We start from the raw sequence: 22380 nt of genomic DNA, 5'->3' as shown, positions 1-22380 counted from the left end.
TCCTTAATAGGAGTAGGCTTTCCCCAGCACTGAACTCCAGCTGGCCTGGAGAGAGAAAAAAGGGGCATGTCTCTAGCTGGCTCGTTATTTTATAGTGCCTTTGCTCCGCCCCAGCCCGCACCCCCAGCCCACCCCTTCGGTTTAAAGTGATTGGTGCTTTCCCTTTGAGAGATTATCTCTGTCCACCAATGGCTCGTCGTTGTCAGAGGGGTGGTATCAGTTGAGATAAGGGTGCTACAATGCCTTCATTAAAATTCAGGTTGCCATGGAGCTTGCCTGCAGGGTAAGGGCTGAGGGGCTAAAAACAGCTGGTGGCTGTTAGAAACTGGGGTTTTTGGAATTAGCCTTGGAACCAAAGTACAAGTAAAAACACCTAAAAAAGTATTAAAATACATCCAACACATCTTAAAACACTTGTAAAAGTATACAGTAAACGCAGGAAAGATAACTCTTATGGTGTACAGGTGGTTTGAAGTTTGAAAAGGGAGCATTAAGTTGGGAATTTTTAACTGGGAAGGGTGCAACTCTTAATAAACTACTTTGAACAATTGAAAACACTGATAATGGAACTTGATTTTTGTACCTGGGCTGATGGGTTAATTTTAGCATTCAATTTAAAAATATTTAACTCAAAATTAATTAATTAAAGCACTTAATATGCAAAGACCAAGCACAAATAGGGATTTCATGTATGACATTACTTCTAGTTGTTCACATCTGAGGTGTAGAGTCTACATCCAAGAGTATTTTGGGGGTTTGGATTTGGTTATTATAAACCATGATCCAGAAGCACTTGGTGCAATACACTAAAGAACTTCTAGTTTATACAGGACATGCAATGGAGACATCCAGTCTAAAATTCATTAAATGCTGTCCATATTTGGGCTGACAATTAAAACCCTAAAGTAAAAGAAAAATTCCCACAACAACATTGCAACAACTTCCAAAGAGGAATGCCCACTCTGTTGCTGTTTGGTGAGAGGAAGGGAGATAGATGAATGGAGAGGGCCATCTTTACCAGACTGAAATTAGTTTATTTTGAATGTGTATTTTCATTGTCCTTGATAATAAACAGGAAATAGGAAAGGGTGTTTAGAATTCTGTAGATTGTGGAATTGTGATTGTTATGTGTGTTCTAATGGTTAATGTGGTTTAAAAAATGAAAGAAATAGTGGTTAACAAAGCTTCCTGCATCACTGAAGTGTCCAAGCAGTGCAACAAGCAGCAGAGAAGAGGCAGCAAAGAACAAGGGTGGTGATCACAGTAAAGAAATAAAGCTTTTAAAAGCAATTAGAAGAGCAAAAAATGGCTAATGGGGAATGTCCCTAGGGTCTAGAGGAGGGAATGACTGGAGGGAGGATTAGTAAAAATAAGAAGGAATAGGTACCACTTGCCACACAAAGCTGGATGAGACAGGAAAATCTTTCTCATGCCTTGACTGAGTTTAGGCAACTAAATAGGGTTTTTAACTCATGAATAAGCATCTATCTGTCCCACACCACTTATCTATAAGACGCCAAATTAACCAGGCCCAGAAATGTCTGTATTGCTTTGTTTGCTTTAATGGATTTCCATTAACACGTAGACATCTGCAACACAAACTCTCCGTGTGTGTCAGTCACCTGGTTTCCCAACATTCTCAGTCAGTGGAGAAAGGCATTTCTACATTGTGACTTCTCTCCACATTTTTGACTTTTGAGGCTGTGGTGAATTGCACCTTGGAAGTGTCTGTTCCTTTCCTTTGATTGTAGGGCAGGTGGCTATGACAAGTTCAGATGTAGAAATTTAGGACTCAAACCACTGGGCAGTGAAGGGCCTTCAGTGCTGTTCAAGACACTCAGGAACATCTTAACTGGTTTCCAGTAACATTGCAGAAGAAGCAGTCTCCTGTGGTCTCTATTTTATTTGCCAATATGAAGCAGATATTTTGGATATTCTAGAATATTTTAAAAGGCACTGGGTATGTCCACAGCAATTCAACCACTGGATTATAGATGTCTGCAGTTACGTATGGTGAATCATTGACTTGCCACCATATTTCCTTACTTGGCACAAAACACTTTGTTCAGTGTGGGTGTAGAACACTCCAAAACCTGGAATCCTCCTTGAGAAGGAGGATTTCCCTAGGCCATCAGGCTGTGCCATGGGAAAAAGCCACCCACTACCAGTGGGAAGACACTGCAGGGGATGAGGGACATCTGGGCTGGAAATGGGAGTATGTACCTGTTTTCTTCATCCTTGTCTCCTTGTCTCTCATCCTTGTGCTGCCTGAGCTCTTTCTTTTTTTTTCAAGCCCTTCAACCCTGAGGGAAAATATAACGGGCAAGGGCTGTAGGAGCAGGCACAGTCTCCTGGATGCCACAGGTGAGCAGAGCATACAGACACAGCTCATGAGACAGAACAACCCTGAGAGGAGGGGGAGCACCCCAGGAGATCTCTGGTTCCCCTCATCCTCAAAGCAGGGACAGCTGTTGGGGTGAGACCACATTATTCCAGGCTTCATACAGCTTGGTCTTGGAGATTTCCAAGGACAGAGGCCACAAAACCTTCCTGCATGACCTACTCCACTTCTTGACAGTCTTCAAGGCCAAAAAGTAGTATATATGACTTTTTATATGAAGATGGCTTCTCCACCTTCTTTAGCATCTGCAGCAGTGCAGTTCTTGGACCCAGAAATATCTCAGAGGTGAGAGATCCCTTTCTCTGAGCATGGCCCTGGTACACACCTCAGTACCCTGGGGCAAGATACTGATGTTACAAGGCAGGAACACCTCAATAGAGTCAGCAGCTTTTGGGAGTGGTCATCCCAGGACCAAGAAAAGGAAAAGGTTTATCCAAAAAATCTGGGTAACGCCAACATGGCAAAACACCAACCCCCCCAGGGGTCCACCCCGCTTCCTTGTGCCTGTCAGAAGGAGGCTGTGGGACTGAAAAGGGACGAAGTCACTGCCAGCAACCCCTCAGGGTAAAACAGGCTCCCGTGCTGGGTAAGCACGTGGGCGACATCCTCAACTTCTCCTCAAAATGAGGAGTCACATCGCAGTGCTGACAGCGTGTCCTCCTTTTGCGCCTGAGTCCCGCTGCCACGGGGCTGCTATGAACACAGTGGTGCTGTCCAAGGCAGATACAAGGTGTGGGATGTGCTGAGTAGCCCCAGTCCCAGGCTTTATGTTCTCATCCAGGGTTTTTTCCAAAATATTTATACCTCCCACTGACAGCAGTTTGGGAAACCATGCTCCCTAATTTGTGAGAAACTTGTGCAAAAATCCACCTACTCACCTGCCTTCTTATATGTTCCCCATAGGACACCTGCCCGTTTTCCCAAAATATGATGGACAGGTGGTTGTACACGACAGGTGAATGGCAGCTCCTACCAGGCAAGCCAGAAAGCAGAAGATACCAGATGGGCTTTGTCTCTGTTCTGCTTTCAGCAGCGCAGTGGGCACTTAGCCTGTGGTTCCCGGGCCAGGGTCAAAGCTATAACAGCCAGTGGGGCAGCCACGCACCAGTGCGTTCATTCCTTGTGCCCCGTTTTGGGGCCAGCGGGGTGTTCCTGTCACCCCACACGGGCTGTCGGTGCCTCCCGCATTGCGATGCCGCCGCTGCTGCGTGCCCGGGGCGGAAGCGGAGATGAGGCCGTGCATGGAGGAGCTCTGCAGCGGCGAGAGCAGAGTGGCGCAGCGGGAGCGTGCTGGGCCCATAACCCAGAGGTCGATGGATCGAAACCATCCTCTGCTAGCGGCGTTTTTGTTCCCTTTTCTGGGGCGGCGCAGCCGGCGGCGGGGCAGGGGATGGCGGCGCGGGGCCGCTGCCAGGCCGGCCGGTTAGCTCAGTCGGTTAGAGCGTGGTGCTAATAACGCCAAGGTCGCGGGTTCGATCCCCGTACGGGCCACCGTAGCTTTTCGTGAATTGCGATTTTTTTTCCCGTCCGGCCCTCCCTTTTTGGCAATGCTGGTGCAGGGAAATAGTCTGTAGGAAAATAGGGATCCTGCCTGCACTACTCAGCCCTGGCTGGATGGTCCACTGGGAGAGCTGCTAGGCTCTCCCCCTGCTTTCCCTACTCCTCCTTTTGCAGGTGTTCATTCCTATTTAAGGATAAATTTCACTGGGTGCTCGTGGCAGGTGCACCAGCTCCAGCAGCCCTCCAGACCTGGGACTGATCTCAGCCGAGCCACAGCTGGATTCAGGCGTGCAGCACTAACCATTGCATCTGCTGGTGCTGTGGAGGGGCTGAAGGGCAGGTGGCAAGGATGTTGTGGCCATCTGACAACACATCAAACTCAGCTGGGGCCCTGGTGGGCAGGCAGGGCAGTGGAGTCAGCTGTCCCCAGAGAAGGACTGTTGGGATCTCCTGCCTTGAGCCATGATGCTGCCCAAAGCCACTCTGTGAGGTTGAGAGCCCTCAATTATTTGGGTGAGTGTTTGCACATTCTGTGTTACCCTTCTAAAATCTTGAGAATTCTGAAGGTACTCAGGTACTACAAATTCCACTTGACATCACACATCTTTATGCAAATATTGACAGAGCTTTAATTAGTTTGATTTGCTTATCTGTTTTAACTGCTTTATAAAACAAATCTCATCAAATTATCTGTGGATTTTACAAGCCTCTTTGGCAATAATACAGCCAACATCACCCAAACAGCGAATAATTGTCAGAAACCAGCTTTGCACAGAAAGTGCACCAGTCAGTGTCCTGCCCCTGCACCTGATTAAGCACCCTAAGAGTGACAGACATCCATGTCCCCGCATCAGCCACCAGCAAGGCTCAGTGTGTCCCCAGGAGGCACAGACTGCGTCTGTAATCCCAGGCTGGCAGATGGGCATTAGATGCCACACAGGCTGTCATATCCTTATCCCTCTATTTTCCCACATTTATGGCTCCCCCAAACCACTTTGATCCCTCCTTCTCCCCACTTTTGGTTCCTCCCCTGAACATCCCATAAATCACAATCCCAAAATGCTCTTCCTTTCCATCCTATAGCACAACATACTTGCTGCTAGCAAGGGACCAGATGTGACCTGCATAGTGGCCCCATTCACCCTTCTGGATGGGAGCTACCTCCGAGCCCTGGGAGCAGCTGGGACAGGGAATCCCTAGTACAGTGGAGGTTCCCAGGGCTACTCCAGCTCCCCCTGCTCCTCTTCATTCAAGGACGTAAGGTTTTAATCACAAAACCTACTGCTGTCTCAGGGGGGAAGGAGGGCTCCCTGCAGCCCTGGCTGACCCCAACACCCCTCAAAAACATCCCACATCCTGCCCTGTCCCTTCCAGAGTGTCCCTGGCAACCTTAGGGGACCTACAGCCCCCAGGCCATTGACCTGAGGTGCCACAGGGAACAGCCCCCACCCCAAGGTGCTGCACCCCAGCCAAGTCCCAGCTCACTGCAGCCCCCAGCAGCATCTCCAGCTCTGCAGAGCCTGGAGGGAACAAGGCTGAGGTTATGAGAGGGGTTGGACATGGGGCGAGGGGTGACAGGGGCCAGGGATGTGGCTCCAAGAAGGGATGTCAGGGTTGTAGCTGGACCTCAGGCATGGGATGCAGCTCTGGGTTGTCAGGCGGGACTCACTCTTGAGCACTGATATTCTAGAATATCAACCTTCTTCCTTGGGTGCCACCTACCTCCAGGGCTTGATCCTATGGGACTGGATCTCCAGATACAGATCTCCACAGAGGCCAAAGTCTGCTCTCCCACTGCCCAGCCCCATAACTTGTGCCTGGCTACCCCCCTCAGACCTCTGAACTCCACCACCTTTTACTGAGGGAAGCAGCTGCACTTTGTTACCTGATCAGAGTAGGAGAAACCCAGACCCTGCAAATCTCATTTTAGCACCTGTTGAAGCAGGCCTATGAGAGGTAGATCTTGAGATTCTTGAGGAATCACCATCTAAATCCCACAAAATGGAGGCACTTTCTCCTAATCAGGGACATGGAATTCATTAACAGCCCCTGAGCTCCCAGAGTCATTAGGAGGCACCCTACTGCCTGGAGACCCTCTGGAACCATGCATGGTAACACTTGAGCTCTAAGAAACTCACTTACCCGTTTTAGGTACTTGTATGTCTCTTGCCCTAAGTGATGGAGCAGCTGTTCCCTCCCTAATCTGGAACGATCTCCTCATTTGACCAGGCTCCTGAGGCAAAGGGGGCTGTAATGCTTTGTAAATGAATAATCACATCAAGCACCACTGGGAGGACTGAACATGGGATTATGTCTTGGGAGAGAGCAATCCGGTTTCAGATATAGGTGCCAGAATGCCGTAAACAGGCACATGGGGAAACAGGGCAAGCCAAATGCAAGAGCACCTCCTAGCAGTCTGCATGGCCAAAGGAATTTTTGGAAATAAAACCCAACAGCTCTGTTTCCTGTATTACAAATTGTGTTTGTAGGTTAATACATACAACACAAGCAGCTTTAACAAGCACAGTTTATATACATTGTCAAGCACCAAAACCCATCTGTTCCAAGGCCTGATTTAGGTACTGTTGCCTCCCCCAGTGTTCTTCCCAGAGGCTCCTGCCTTCTGCATACGGCTCACGCTCGGCTGTCGGGGCATCCTCTGGGCAGATCCTTCCCGGCTGCTTCTTTCGGCCAGAATCTGTGTCCCACTGACAGCAGAGCTGGTTTTATTTCTCCCTGAATAAATAAATACATCCATTAATTTTCACATCCCAACCCAAGCATCACTGCACAGCAGATAGCCACAAGCGTTCCTCAGGAACGATGCAGGAGGCAAAACTCCATTAGATCTCACAAACATCTTCAGCATCCAGTGCAGAAAGCAAATTGGTGAATTCAGCCCAACAAGTATTGGTGCTGCAAAACACAAAGTTGCAGTGGAAGCATTTTTAATTTTCATGAGGTTTAATCTACAAAGTAACCAGCCACTTTGTTCCACTCACTCTGCACAGGAACAGCAGCATAGCAAACAGCACTGCTGGAACACCAAGAGCTTCCAACACCTTGAGCTGGGATAAGTGAAAGGATGTGCCAGTGTCCACCAGCATCTGCTGCCACATCATCAGATCACAAACACTTCTCCCCGTATCACTTCTGTCACTCAATGCACAGATTTGGATTTCCTATAATTTTCTGGTGTTTTCAAGACATTTTCTGGTGTTTTTCTACACAGGACTTCCAGTGTTCTTACTGAGTTCAGGAGGTGAGAGTTCCCCTCCTGGAGGCACCACTGATGGGCTCTGAGAGGCAGAGCAGGAGCAGGGAGCAGCAGTGGGTACAATGGCAGAAGCTGAGGGAGGCAAGAGGCAACAGGATCCTGTCAGAGCAGAGAGTGACAGACTCGGTATTGCTGACACAAATGTCAGGAGGGGATGAAGGACACTGACTTTTCCTGCCACTCCCTCAAGTGAGAAGTAGGACTCACTTTAGGAAAGAGAATAAAAGGAAAGTGATGCACAGCTTTTACTAAAGACGCCAACCTCCATGAAGCACCATAAAAATGAATAATAGCAAGGAGAAAACAAAACAGGAATACAGTGGGCTGTAGTTACATGCATGCAATTAAAATGAAGAGTGACATTTTGGCAACCATTATCAGAGCAACTTCCACAATACCAACAGCTGCTCTACACTCTAGAGTCTCCATGGACATGGTTTGGAAATCTTTATCTTGGATCATCTGTGCTACAGACAGAGGACTGTTACTTATCAGACCATCCTGTCTCCTTGGAGCAGCTGTCTGGGAACAGGACTCACATCAATACCACCAGTTACCACCCTGCTGCACCACAAAGACAATCTGAGAACTTCCAAGTAAGAGCAGGTGGCCACTATTCATCTATAAAATTTGGGTGGCACAAAAATCCATTTACTTATCCCAGCCAAGTCAGGTGCTCTTGGAAAACTCTCTTCTTGTCAAGCACGGCAATGACGTGCCAGCAGTCACCATCCCATGCCAGCCAACCAGCCTTGTCAGCTGTGTAGTAGCTCAGGCACTTTAAGCAGCTTCACTAAAGCAAGTGCTGTCCATGAAAACAAACACTCTGCGCAAAGGCAATACGTGATCTCACAGTATTTGAGAGAAAAAGTGGCAAGAATAAAAGCATTATTCACCATGATGCTTTTAGCAATCCCAGACATGTCCCCAGGTGAATGTCCTCCCCCTTCTCACATGCATCTGTCCGCTGAGAGGGCAGGTCCTCAACCCAGGTATGCATACACACACACCCGTACCCTTAAGCACCACTGGATTCAGGCCCTCAATGTTCTGAAAACAACTTGGGGAGAAAGAATCATTTGACTGAAGAGAAGCTGCACTCAAAGCATGTGCTGTCCATCCCCCTAGCCTTGAAATCACAGTAAAACAAACCAGTGAAACTGCATAAATACCCAGTGTATTTTTGGAAGCAGTCTGTGCAGACCCATGCACCAGACAAGGACAGCTCCAGAAGTGTGCAGGGACAGGTATACAGTTTGTGCTTCCCTCAGTTACACTATCAGAGATAACAGATACAATTACCACCAAGCACAAAAGCAGCTCAAGGACCATAAACTCTCTGTAATTCAAGTAGTACAGACGAACAAAAGGATTTCACTGATATTTTCCTTGGTGACTGCCGTGGTTTGACACTGGCCAAACTCCAGGCACCCCCAAAAGCCATTCACTCACCCTCCCTTGTTACAGCTGGGCAGAGGAGAGAAAATTTAACAAAGGGTTCATGAGTTGAGAGAAGGACTGGGAGAAAACACTCCAAGGGCAAAATGGGCTCATCTTAGAGGTACAAAGTGAGTTTTTTACTAAGAAAATCAGAGAAGGATAATGAGAGGTAAAATAAGTCCTTAAAAACATCTTTTCTTCCCCCAACCCCTCCCTCCTTCCCATGAACAGCAGAGGGAGGCAGGGTGTGGGGGTTTTGGTCAGTTCATCACCCAAGTTTTTCTTCTGCTTGGCTCAGGAGGAGAAGTCGTTCCCCTGTGAGACCAGTAAGAGGTCCTTATCTTGAATGTGTCTGGCTGCCAGAGAGTAACTGCAGCCCAAATAGGTATGGAAGCAAGAGACAAGCCAAGAGAGAGACTAATCAAATATGTGCCTCCCCAAAGACGACCCCAGAAGCAGGAGTTGTTTATCTCCTCGAGAGCCAGGCACAGTTTGGGAAGAATGGTATGTGCACACAAGCAGTCTTAAGTACCAGAGGGAGAAAGAAGCACTGCCTTATGTCAAGCAGGAGGCAAGAAAGGAACCTCAACCCCAAATATGCTTTCAGATGTAGGAATTTAAAGCTCTTCTCTTTCAGTCCCCTCTCTACTCAACCTACTGCTTTCCTCAAGGGATCCTTTCCTGCCTCTGAGCAGTAACAAGGACTACAGATTTTTCTTTCACTGGTAAATAAATAAATACATAAATGTCTGTTGGTACATTTACTTGTAGCACAGTCAGGGATACCAGGGCTGCAACACTCTCAAGATATCTCCTGCAGTGCATATTGCCATCAACTCCACAAGTTGTTCTCTTCTACAACACAATTCTTAGGTCTTCAAAGCTGCTGCCACATCTTCAACAGTTAATACGTAACCTGGGCTCTTTCCAGAACCAAAACATCACTCAAGAGCCCAAATCATTCACCTCTCCTGCTCTTTTGATAAATAGTTCCCTTCAAGACTGCTCAGCAGAGCCACATGAGCTTCTCTCCCATCACTGATCAACATGAAGCACACCAGCCTTTTCCCTACAAATTCTCATGTGTCCCTGGTTGCTCCTCATTTTATTAGTTTTCACCACCACACTTGGGATATCTCATTTTCTCTCTTTCTCTTGCACGTAAGATTACAGAAAGAGAAGATGGAGAAAAGGTCCCTCATTTTTCACAGAGAGCTCTATTGAATCTATAATCATAAGATTTTTTGAGTGTTTCTTTGGTAGGGTGGGGGGAAATAACTGTCACTGAGTTATCATTCAAACTCATTACTTTGCCACAAAACCACACATGACAAGTCTGGCATTTACAGTATTCCTCTAAATCCCTTTCCATTCTTGCCTTGCAGAGCATGAAAAAGAGGAGGAAAAAAGCGTGATAATCAGCCAGAAAAGACATACTGAAAAAATTATCCCAGTGCAGCATTTAGCTCAATGTCAGCAGAGAGAAAAGCTCAGAGCCTCAGGTAAACCTGCAAAGCTCCCGTGGGGAAAGTGTGACAGGAGAGAAACCTCCATGGCCACCTATTCTTTTGGGACTAGAGCCACAGCAGGTGACATTTCAGCCTAGACTTTTAGCAAGTTATTCCTGGGATAAGGAAGAAGAAATAAAAGCTGTTAGTCTGCTGTTTCTCCTGAATTAGAAAAGATTCCTTCACCTGTATTTTGAGAGGATCAAAATTTATTATTACTTCCTGGGATAGGAAAGGTACAGGAACTTTTAACCAAGGCAATTTCAGCCATCCAAAAAAGTACAGGTGAGAAAAATTTTTATCGGTTCTAAAATAACTGACATAATGATAATTTCTGTACCAGAAGATGGCAGAGGTCTATAAATTGAAGTCAGTTGCCTACAATACAGAAGAATCATTCATTTTAGAATGTGAGCCTGAGGGGAAGGGAGAGGAACAGCAACAACTTCGCATCAGGAATGCTTTGTGCATAGAACTTGTCCCATGTATTTACCATGTCCATCACTTCACAAAACATGAATAAAGGCCTCTAATTCAGAAGGCCTAAATTCTATTGTTTATGGTAGGAAAAGCTGGAGGGAGTGAGAGTTGCATGATAAAATCCTGAAGGCAACCTAATTGCTCCTCAGTGAGTGTAGGAAATCCACTCATTGGAATGGTATTGAATGGAGTACTGGAAAAAACCTGAGTATGAGCAACAAAGTAAGAAAACCATGATCAGGACTCTATTAGTCCTTTGATTAGTCCTATTTAAGTCACCAATAGGTCATTCTACAGATTTTTTTCAGAGAAGACATGCAGACCACAAAGTGTCTGGGAATTTTTTCAGGTGCAAGGCACACATTGCCACCACTCAGATCCCATGGAGACATTTAATTTACAATTAAAGCATAATAGCCAGTATAACCCGCAGGAAAATTCAGTGTATGATGTATAAACCCCAGATTAAATAAATTTACGATAAATCCTTAGCATGTCCATGGGGATTCCCCCTGCAATACCAGAGCTTTACACAGCATTCTCCTTGTCAGCATTATCCTTATCTCCTTAATACAGAAGTCTACACTACAAATCCCACATCAAGTCGAACCCTGAGATAGCTCAAGGCTGCGTGGAAGAGGAATGCAAAGCAGCTAGCGTGGCCAGCCAGCAGCACCCAAGAGTCACCACTGCAAAAGGCTGGTCACAGCTAAAGGCAGACAGCACAAGGGGAAAGAAACAAGAAGTGAGAAAAAGGGATGAACAGGGAAGGACAAAAAAACCGCAAAGATGGCAAGAACACACAGGAAGGACAAAGTTGGCAACAAGCTGTGTAATACACGGAGGAGTATTTAGGAAACAGTTGAACAGCAACACTTACAATTCTGAGACCTTGACTGTACCTAAGTATTTACACAGGAAGAAAGTAGTTAAAAATGCTGGGGCAGAAAAGGACTTGTGATTCTCCACAGCATATTTTTCCACACAGACCATAAAAACTCACCCTGTGTGTGAACCTTTGACAGAGCCCATGGCTGGTGATGGGCTCAGTGGCTTTTCCAACAGGTACTGAAGTTTGTGACAGTTTCCCTGGGCAGGAGAGCATTCTGACCCCTGCTATGCACAACTCCTTTCTTCCTGTGTCAATTAGTTCCTTGCAGCCTTAAAAGCCACACACCAAGTGACAGGCCTACAAAGGAGACAGGTTTTGAAAAGCAAGCTCAGGTTAACAACACATTCAGAAGAGAAATAAGCTGGGGTAAAGCTTCGGGAAGTAATTTTATGTGAAGACACTTTCTGGGGAAGCGGGGAATGTGAAAAAAGAGGCTGGAGTTCAAAGAGTGAGAGAAGCATCAAAGACTATTCATCAGCCTAAAAAAAAGAGCAGGGCATTGACATATGCATGTGTATAAAGGGGTAGAAAACTGTGTGGGAACCAGCAGGGACTTGGGGGTTGGCTGATGGAAACAGAAAGCACAGAAAGAGGATGTGAGAAAATGGGACACTTAATTATACATGTTTAGTCTAGGCCAATCTCAACACCACTGTCCTTAACAGAACCCTCCCCCTCACACACACAAAAGAATACCTGGGAATTTCTTTCTCTTTCAAACCAGCACTTTCCCTCCCAAATCAAATGCTGAGGGACCATTTTGAACATAGCTCGCATTAAGTTGCATCCAGCTAAATATGCCAGATGGATGCTCTAAAAACCACACACAGCAATTTGCAGGCAGCTGTCATGGATTCAGTTACCAGCCAACACAGAAGGCCATGGCTGTGTTCTCTGGCAAAACACAAAGTCACTCATTTCAGACTCCCTCTGATGCTTCATCAGCACAAAAGCTGAAATAACTACGGGCACCCCTCACTACCAACAGTGCTGATCAGAACTGCTGAGTCAGCCTTATTCAGCTGTTTTAAAAAGCCTCCCTGCACCATGATGTACTGGGAAGCCTAAGCCAGGATCTCATTACTGATACAACTGGTGCAGAACAGGCTTGGGTGATCTTTGGTGAGACCTGGATTCCTTCAGCCACTTGTGTGCCTTCTGACAGGGGAGGGAGTGCAGGGGCTGAGCCGAAAGCCGTGAAGCAGCTCGAGAAGCCAGCGCAGGACAATCACTGTTCTTGATACAAGCACAGAGCTTGGGCTGTGACCACACACCCAAGTCCCAGCAATGCAGAACAGGCATTTTCCCTCGCCAAATGCCTGGTCCTGCATGGAAGCTGCACCATCCTCTTCTTAAATGGAAGCAGCACCTTCCAGTGAGATTGCAGAGCCAACAGCAGGTAGTGCTTAAGCTCCCCTTCTCTACAGCAGCTCCTAAAGGGAAAGGAGGCAAGGCAAGGCAAACCAAATGCTCCTGCAGAACAGATCCAGCCCAGAGGACACCCCCAGACACCCTGTTAACACTTACCCAACTCCTGAAGGATGGACTTGGACTGTGCCCAGAACTAGAAAGCTCAGTGAAAGAGAAGTAATTCTTTTTCAAGTTGAAGGTTGATAAGTTTAGATCAGGTATTGGGAAGAAATTCTTCCCTCCGAGGGCTGTGAGGCTCTGGAACAGACTGCCCAGAGAAGCTGTGGTTGCCCCATCCCTTGAAATATCCAAAGCCAGACTGGATGGGGCTTGGAGCAATCTGGGATAGTGGAAGGTGTCCCTGCCCATGGTAGGGAGTGGAATGAGATGAGCTTTAAGGTCCTTCCAACCCAAACCATTCTCTGATTCTGTGATCCTTGCAAGGAAGACTGGACAAAACATGTCCTTAATATTAACAAGATCTTACCAGCACTTCTTATACTCACAGAAATGAAAACACAGGACTAAAGTTGTGATAAGCCCCCGCTGAGCTTACATTCTGCCTAAACCATTTTCTGAGCGTTAGCTTTTCAATGATAATTTTATTCACAACGGAAATAGCTCGTGTCAGTGAATGCTGAGTGACAGCAAAGTCACCTGGGCTAGCAGAAACTAAAAAGAGAAGTTTTATTCAAAGTGAGTTAGGGCTCCAATTTAACACAAGCTTACAGAAAACAAAAAACCTGATACAGCTGGGAAGACCAAGTCTTCTGACAAGGTATAGAAGTGCTGTCCATTGGAATTTGGTCAGGGATGAAAGTGAAAAGAAAGAGGAGGCCCAACTGCCTCTTCAGCACCATTACTGAGCAACAGCTTGCAAAGAGGGCAAATCCAAGATTAGCATTTAATGTTTGACCCTATCTGCAGCAAAACTGTAGCTTGATGGGCACAATCTTCCTGCTTCAGCAATTCCAGTGCATTAACTTGCACTGAGAACATATTTTAGCCATGGAAAATAAGGCAGCAACAGGCCAAACTGAACACTGAAAGCCAAACTAATACTGAAAATATTTGCCAAAAGCACCCCCATCTTTCCCTGATCTTCACTACACTTCGCCTTTGGTTCCAAGGGCTTGTCCCAGAGCACTCCAGGATACCAATGTTGCCTTTCCCTGGTCTTAAAATTAAGAGCCAGACATGGTTAAGGGAAACAGGGGTTTTTACCTTGGTATTTATTTAAGGATCCTCAAGGTGCACCACTTTGTCCAGGTGGAATGTGTCGAAATGCAGACCGAAATGCACACACGATAGATCACATATACAATTTATAGGCCTTGCAAATTAGCATCTATCAAAGATTCTCCAATGAGAGGCTCGAATGAACCCCCCCTTCCTGAGGAATCCCCCCCTGGATGGGCCTGTCTTAGTTTACAGGATGTTCTAGGGAAGACCTTGGTTTCTCAGGATAGCATAGGGCTTTCTGGCCTCCGACTGCAAGGCCTCCAGGATGTTTGGTCTCCTGGCTTAACAGAATATTGGGTCTAAGCTAAGTTATCAGACTTCAGGAATTACAAATATGCATGCTAAAAGCACTGGGGATACACAAAAGCTATATAAAAGGGTGTATAAAAGGTATATATATAAAAAGACAAAAAATCATCATAGCATCACCAACACATCAATTTTAAAGGGGTACTAGGGAGAGAAAAGCCTGGCTCGACACAGTAGGACTGAAATCTGACTCAGACCAGGAGATGCTCTGCTAAAGATACAGAATGAGCACCAAATTAAGCTCTCAAGACAACTACTAACTCCTGCAAACTCAGCCTCTCTAAGGTGCCTGAAGCAGGCTGGTAGGAGGCAACAGTTAAGGGCATACCAACTCTACCTTAGGGCTTCTGGCTTTCATCTTGAGAAATTTAATGTTGATTAGAAAACAAGTGGCTATCAGCCTGTTTCAAACCTGAGCCAGCCTACTACTAGCTAAAATTTAGCTCATAGCAGTAGCCCAGTCCAAGAAAAAAAAGCCTCATTTGTCCATAAAGTACCACTCAAAGAGCATACATGAGAGAACAAAAGCTGCTCCACATCACAGACGGGAACAAAAACCACTGCAAGATTCCTTCACAGTTTGAGCAGCCTGTAACAGCTGGAGCACCAACAGAGGAGAGGAGAAAGTAAAATTTAACAGCATCTTTTGTTCAAAATCTCTGCTCTTTTGGGATGTTTCATCTTAATGTGGTACCAGAATAGCACACTGCTTCACACTTCAAAAAATCAAAGTGCTGCACTTCTCCCATTTTGTTCAGAAAAAAAGACAGGTGTCTTCCCTTGCCCCTGTGCATATTCAGAGTCATTTCACAGTCACATGTGAGGCTGTTCTCTTCACGACAACAACCTTCTCGGCAGGGAATTCTTAACCAAGAGCATCTCCTGAGAAAGGGAAACCTGTTCATGGTGAGTCCAGGGACTCCTGGACACTTTACCCACACACTCCATTTGGGCTTCAGCAAACTTCCTAAGTTCCCCTCAGCTGCTAAAGGAGGGGATTCTCATTGAGCTCTGCCGTTGTGAAGGTACCAGATTGTGGCATAATTCCTTTTTCCCAAAACTGACTACTTTTCAAACGAATCCCCCTCTCAGCTTCACCTTCTACAGGACTTGCAAGCGCAGTCAAGAGCATGAACACACCCAACCACCAATGCAGCAGTGAGACCAGACTAAGTGCTACTATGCTATCACGACAGGGAAACCTCACTCTTCTCCCTCCTATGCCCACCAAGATTTTCTTTCTTGCCCCATTCTCTGTGTTCCCAGCATAGTCCTTGCTGACAGTTACTTTTTCAACTTTTGCCTCAAAATTCAGCATAGATCAACACAGACTCAACAGCTACAACAGTGTTTTCACCCTGAAACAGAGAGAGGGAGAGAGAAAAAGACATGACAACACAATTTCACTTGATCTCATCCACTTTCAGACTCTTGCTGGGACCATTGCCCCTTTCTGACACATTTTTGAGCACAAGAGAAATGAACTTTTCCACTGTGAATTCAGGCTTAGTGACAGCAGACTTACTCTAGTTACTTGTTTTTAAACGTTTTGGAAGTAATCCACAGAGTTGGTGAGCTACCAGCCACAAGTCACTTCAGGGAGTAAATAGAAGTTTTATTAGAACTGGCTAGGAAAAAAATAAAATTACATATATATATATATATATGTATATATGGCACACGTTCAGAGCTACTGTTGTTACCATTCACGGAGGTTAGAGCAGTAAGGAGAGATAAATGAATTCAAAAGCAGTAACTATTTTAGCTGACAGTCCCCCATAGCCTTCCACTTCATCTTCCCACACAAATACCACCTCTAGAGGATGGAAACCGCTGGGTGTTAGAAGCCACCACACACGTGAGGACAGAGTAAAGGAAGCATCACAGCTCTCCTCCTTTTCCGGGGATTCCTCATGACCCGGAAACTTTAACTTTTTTTGAGCTATATACAAACAAAGCAGTACTGTATAATATTGTAGAATAAAGGGTTTTGTTTGTTGAGGGCTTGGAGAGAAGAGCCAGGAGGCTACAAAACGCAGCACAAGTACTACAGCAACCTGCCCCCGGCTCTCTCGCTGCCTAGAAACGATGAGCATTAAGACAAACGGGGCGCGGGCCGCGGCCGGGCCGGGGCTCATACCGAGCGGGCCCCTCGGCCCGAGCCGCCCCCCGGGCCCGGCCGAGCAGCCCGCGGGCCCCTTCCCGCGGCGGGCCGGGCGCGGGGCAGCGCCAGGCGCGCTCCGGGCCGCAGCGGCCGCAGCGAGGGGCCGGGGGGCGGCGGGGCCCGGCCGTCCTCGGGGGACTCTGCGCGGGAACACACCGGGGAAGGGCCCGGCACCGCCCCCCGCCCGCCCCGCTCCGCCCCGCTCCGCCCCCGCCCGGCGCGTACCTCGGGTGTCGGCGGGGATCGGCGCCGGCGCGGCGGGACCGCCTTCGGGCCCCGGCGGGAGCCGCTGCCCGGCGCACATCGACTTCAGCACCTGGAACACGGCGAGCGGCGCCACGTTCATGCGCAGCAGGTCCAGCAGCACCCTGCGGGGGGGACACCCGGCACCGAGAGCACCCGTCAGAGGGGACTCCGGCGGCACCGGCGGCTCCCGCGGGGGCCGCCCCTGCCGCTCACCGGAACACCTCCGGGTCCAGCCCGCTGCCCGCCGCCTGCGCCAGCTCGAACAGCTCCGCCTCCTCCGCGCTCAGCAGCTGCTTCCGCCGCAGCCGCGCCTCCGCCATCGGTGCCGCCGCCGCCGCCATTCCCGCCGCCGCCTCCGACATGGCCGTGCGGCCGCGCGCCCACCCAGGCCGCGCCTCCTCGCACCAGGCCGCGCCTCCTCGCACCAGGCCGCGCCTCCGCACGGTTCGGCCGCGCCTCCTCGCACCAGGCCGCGCCTCCTCGCACCAGGCCGCGCCTCCGCACGGTTCGGCCGCGCCTCCTCGCACCAGGCCGCGCCTCCTCGCACCAGGCCGCGCCTCCTCGCACCAGGCCGCGCCTCCGCACGGTTCGGCCGCGGCTCCTGGCGGCCCCGCCCCGCCGGTGCGGCCCTGCTGCTCCCGGCAGGCGGCAGCCGCGCTCCAGCCGCTCCCCGGCCGCGGGCCCCTGCCCGGCGCCGCCGCAGCGCCCGAGCAGTGACAGGGTCTGGGGTGCGGTGTCCGGTGTCCCGTATCTGCCCCGCTGCCCTCCGCGCGGCCTCCCCGCGGGTGCCTCTGCTCCAGAGCAGGGCAGAACCCAGCGAGGGCCGCTGGGCGCGCTAAGGGCAGGACGGCAGTTTCGGATGCGGAGATGCCGTGGGAACGAGCGCAGCTGCACAGAACCGGTGTTCTCGCCCGCAACTGTCCCCAGGGCCGGGCGGCAGCTCCCCCGAACGCGCTGCAGTCCCCGAGCCCAGAGAGCATCTGGCGTTGCTCAGGAAATTTGGGTCTTGAGTTGCACCGTGGCGAAGAGCTGGCAAACTGAGATTGAAATTCCTCTATCTAAATGGAAATGAGCTGTTGCCATCAGGGAGGGATGGCCCATTCCCGCTGACCCTGGCCCACCACACACAGACCCCGGAGCTGCGCTGCTAATGGAGAGCAGAGCAGAGGGGTCACCGTGTCCCCCCAGCACTGCCATGAGAGACCCCATCCCATCCCTATACCAAGCCACAGGAGAAAAGTGCTCCCACTCCACATCCCAAGCAACCTGTGAGTCTGTCAAAATCATCCCCTGCCACAGCTGACCCGACCTTGTGCCCTGATGGCCTTGCTGACAGACATTTACTGCAGCTGCCAAGACAGGAATGAGATGGATGACGATAAAAGAAGGATCTTGCTCCTTATGGCCCCAAGCAGGACCAGCCCAGCAAGAACAATTATGGCTGTGTTTTGAGTGGGAGCAGCTGCTGCCAGCACAAATTACTGTGCTATCTGCAGGGCTGCCAATGCCAAAGCCACAGAGCCTAAGGGTGTCCCAAAAGTTGGATTTTCAGAGGGACCCTCAGCTGAGCGGGGAGTACAGGGTCTGTGATGCAGAAGGCACTGAAAAACATCCCTGTGCTTGCTCTCTTGCCTGTTCTGGTATATGATGTGCCACTTCCTTTGGGACAGGCTGCAAGTGCAAGAGCCCTCATCATGTGGGTGGTGCAGTCTCCAGACCTGGTCCCACATAAACTACCTCCCCCAGCCTGTGGCATGTGAGAGCTCAGCTACAACTCACAACAGAAGTGAGGAAGATGGTTTTTAGCTCAGCACTTCTCTGGGAAAAAACAAACAAACAAACAAAACCCCACAAACTGCCTTCTGTACAAAAAGCTGGAGAAGTCTCAGCTTGTACCTCCCTCCTTCCCAGCCCCAGTCTGTTCCAGCTGGCAGCTCTCCCTGCATGCTGTGGTCACCAGCATCACAAACAGGGCTGGAGACCTTCCCAGGACAAGGGACAGGAGACCCTGTCCCTCCCATGCTTCCTTCATAGCCCACAGCTGTGTCACACCTTCCCCACATTTCTTGGCGTAAACCTGGATGGGCCTAGTCTGTGACTTGGAGTAACAATCCTCTCCTCTGGACTTCAAGGTTTTCTCTGAAGCATTTCTGGGGGCTCTGATATCTCAGTTTCTCCCTTTTGCTCTCCCAATCCAACAGGTCAGTAGAGGAAGTCCTTGGGAATCCAGACACTTCCCCTGAGAAGGCCTCAGTTACTGGAGCTGCAGTGTGGGTGGCAACTGGGACTCTGGCTTAAATGACACTGAGCAGGACCCTGGGTCTTGCTGCCTGCCAGACACTCTCCATTACCTCTAGCAGGACTTTAAAACTCAGTCAGCACTCAGTCCGTGGTTTCCAGAGAAGGATGAGCCAGGACAGCCCAGGATGTTGATGCCAGGCTGCATCTCAGCCCTTGCAGGACATGGTTACGAGAGGGGCTGAGCAGATGGGGGCAGGGGAGGCTCTGACAGCCTGCATGTGTGGAAGGAAAAGGGAGTTAGGTGCAGCAGAGAGCCTGCAATCCTTAGAGTGAGTTACCAGAAAGAGCTGGGGGTTGCTCAGACATCGCCCTACATGGAGGCAAAGAGATGCACGAGCCTTCCCCATCAACCAGGACATGCTGTGCACGGTCAGAGCGAGCACACCAGAGCCAGACGTGCTGTGAATGTGCAGAGGTAACTGTGGGCAGAAGCCGCGACGCTGCGCTCAGGCTGTAAATCACAGCGCGCTGTGGATGCACAGCAAGGCACGGGACAGGAAGAGGGGACATGCAGCAAGCCTGCCAGTCCCACACAGGCACAGGTCAGGGCCTGCCATTTAATGAAGAAAAAGATAGCACACACATGTTCAGGGTGAAAATTAAGAGAAAGACTGGTGGCTGTGCAGGTCATCGAGCTGAGCGAGATGGGAAGGACAGAGAATGCAGGTGTCCCTGCCCATGACAGAGAGCTGGAACAAGATGAGCTTTAAGGTGACTTCCAACCCAAACCATTCTATGATTCTATGATTCTATCTTTTATGATAATTTAGCCTGGTTAGATTTAAGGAAGAAGTTTGACTTGCACCCAGTATGAACCAATTTCCAATGCTGGAAGTCATGGGTATGGATTTAGCAAGAGGAGGAACCAGCTAACCAAGTAAATGCTGGGCTATGTTAAAGGGATGTCTCTGAGCAGCTTCCAGCACTGTTCCCCACCCCAGTCTTGGGATGACCCCACTAATGTTAATAGTAAGAAATGCAGGGCTGGGAGTGTGGAATCATCATGCCTGGGATGTGTTTTGGGGAGGGACACAGCCACATCACTAGCAAGGCACCGGGATGGTCTCACCTGGAAGATCATAGAATCCTAGGTTTGGGTCAGAAGGGACCTTTATAGGCCATCTAGTCCAACCTCCTATTGTGAGCAGGGACATCTTCAATTAGATCAGGTTGCTCCAAGCCCTGTCCAATGTGGCCTTGAACGTTTCCACACATGGGATCTCCACCACCTCTCTGAGCAACCTGTATCAGGGTTTCACCACCCACACTGTAAAAATCTTCTTATATCTAATCTAAATCGATGTTCCTTTAGCTTAAAACAATTTCCCCTTCTATGTGCCTGAGCATGCTGGTTTGGAGACAGGCCTCCAAAACTGTGCATGGAAAAGGAGAGAACTGCTCACAGGTGTAGACTCAAAATTAGGTGGAGGTATACAAGAGGAGATGTCTTGGGACAATTTTCAAACAGGGCACCAGGAGCAAGAAAGTGGCTGGAAGGATGCTAGGAACAGCACTGAAGGGACTGAGTGAGGCTGGTCTCCAAGTCAGAAGCTGAGACTTGTCCCTTGGGTAAAACATTTGGTCTTTAAGAGAAGATTAGAGAAGAGGCATTCAGCTGGCCCATGTCTGTGCCAGTGCACATGTGTGCTATGTATGTGCTACCCTGCACATTCCACTGGCAGCCTGCAAGGATCAGGAACAAATTTTTCTCCTTTGCTCGGAACTCTGGCAGCTGAGCTATTATCTGATCCTCCTGCAGATTGCTGTGGTTGGAGGCAAAACACAGGGCACAGCATTCTCAGGGACACTCAAGTAATTAAGCATCACTGCTAGGGCTGGGGTTTCAAACTAATCACTAGGCTTGGGCTTCAGGGAACTTCTCCAGGCCAGAGGGGCAGGAAGGGGGCATGGATGACAGAGCACACCCTAAACAATGTGAAGGTTTAACCCAGTCCCACAAGGATCATTTACTAGTTGTCTCCAACCTCTGAGGTACTCAGGAGCCTTGATGACTTGTGCTGGGATGGGTGATGTGAGGCTTGGCACTAACCAAAGAGCTTCATTTCCACCAGGTGGGAGACATTAGGGACAGAATTCAGTGAACACACCCCAGCTTCCCAGGTGGGCAGGCTCCAATTCTGCCCTCCATCAGTCTTTTATCCCTCTTGGTTGCCTCCATCCTGCAAAACTACATCTTTTTATAGAATCACAGAATGGTTTGGATTGGAAGGGACGTTAAAGCTCATCATTTTCCAATCCCCTGCCATGGGCAGGGACACCTTCCACTAAACCAGGTTGCTCCAAGCCCTGTCCAACCTGGCCTTGGACACTTCCAGGGATGGGGCAGCCACAGCTTCTCTGGGCAACCTGTGCCAGGGCCTCACCACCCTCACAGCCAAGAATTTTTTCCTATCTCATTTAAACCTGCCCTCTTTCAGTTTGAAAACACTGCCTCATCTTGTCACTCCAGGCCTTTGTCCAAAGTCCCTCTGCAGCTCTGTGCCCTGTAGGCACTGGAAGGGGTTTTTAAGGTCTCCCTGGAGTCTTGTCCTCTCCAGGCTGAACAGCCTGAACTCCTTCTGCCTGTCTGCATGGGAGACAGCCCTGTGAGCATCATTTTGGGCAGTGAAGTCCTGTGGAGGGGTAACACAGCCCCAGGCAGAGCCACAACCAGTCAGAGTGGCACAAGGCCGGGGCCACACCAGCTCAGCCCTGACACTGTGCATGAGCTGTTCCCAACAGTGCTAATCCAATTACAAAACAAACTTCCTTCCTTCATTATCAGGACCTGCAGTATGCTAAACCAGCCTGGCAATTATGGAGGGCTTAGTGAGGGACTAGCAATCGGCGATGAATGACAGAGCTGTTTCACTTACTGGGAGGAGGGACACAGAACACAGGCAGTTGGGAAAACACAGGGGATTGCTGGACAAGTGGATTGGGAATTATTACAAACAAAGGTCTTTGGTCCAACTTTATGCTCCCAACAGGGTTAACCTCAAAGCCACATAAGGTTGCTCATGCCCTTATCCCTCCTGGGGATTAGCGTTCTCATGAATGGGGATCCCTGTCACCTCTGCAGCCCTGGTGGATGCCTGCCCTCACCCACCTCATTCCCAAACAATGCTCACTTCAGTCACAAGATGGCAAAGGCAGCACTAAAATACCCTTTGAAGAGAAGTTCAGTTCAAATCTTCTGGGGACCTGCTG

General features: G+C 49.1%; 1 protein-coding gene and 2 non-coding genes across 3 annotated transcripts; 2 read left to right on the top strand and 1 right to left on the bottom strand.

Annotated features, from left to right (window-relative positions):
* Positions 1 to 3666: 3666 nt before the first annotated feature.
* Positions 3667 to 3738, top strand: TRNAM-CAU (transfer RNA methionine (anticodon CAU)). Its single transcript has one exon. It is a non-coding gene; the product is annotated as a tRNA-Met (tRNA).
* An 80-nt stretch (positions 3739 to 3818) lies between these two features.
* Positions 3819 to 3892, top strand: TRNAI-AAU (transfer RNA isoleucine (anticodon AAU)). Its single transcript has one exon. It is a non-coding gene; the product is annotated as a tRNA-Ile (tRNA).
* Positions 3893 to 6362: 2470 nt separating this feature from the next.
* LOC138116571 (mitotic-spindle organizing protein 2B-like) lies at positions 6363 to 17298 on the bottom strand. Its single transcript, XM_069026016.1, has 3 exons — positions 17083 to 17298; positions 16849 to 16991; positions 6363 to 6637 (listed from the first exon to the last, which is right to left on the bottom strand). Exons 1-3 carry the CDS (start codon positions 17229 to 17231, stop codon positions 6477 to 6479), a joined length of 453 nt encoding a protein of 150 aa, XP_068882117.1. The 5' UTR covers positions 17232 to 17298; the 3' UTR covers positions 6363 to 6476.
* Positions 17299 to 22380: the final 5082 nt, after the last annotated feature.

Source organism: Aphelocoma coerulescens, chromosome 10 (genome assembly GCF_041296385.1).
Source record: "Aphelocoma coerulescens isolate FSJ_1873_10779 chromosome 10, UR_Acoe_1.0, whole genome shotgun sequence".
In the NCBI taxonomy this organism is placed as follows: Eukaryota; Metazoa; Chordata; class Aves; order Passeriformes; family Corvidae; genus Aphelocoma; species Aphelocoma coerulescens.
The sequence above is the reverse complement of the archived record's forward strand: the minus strand, read 5'-3'. Positions and strand labels throughout refer to the sequence as shown.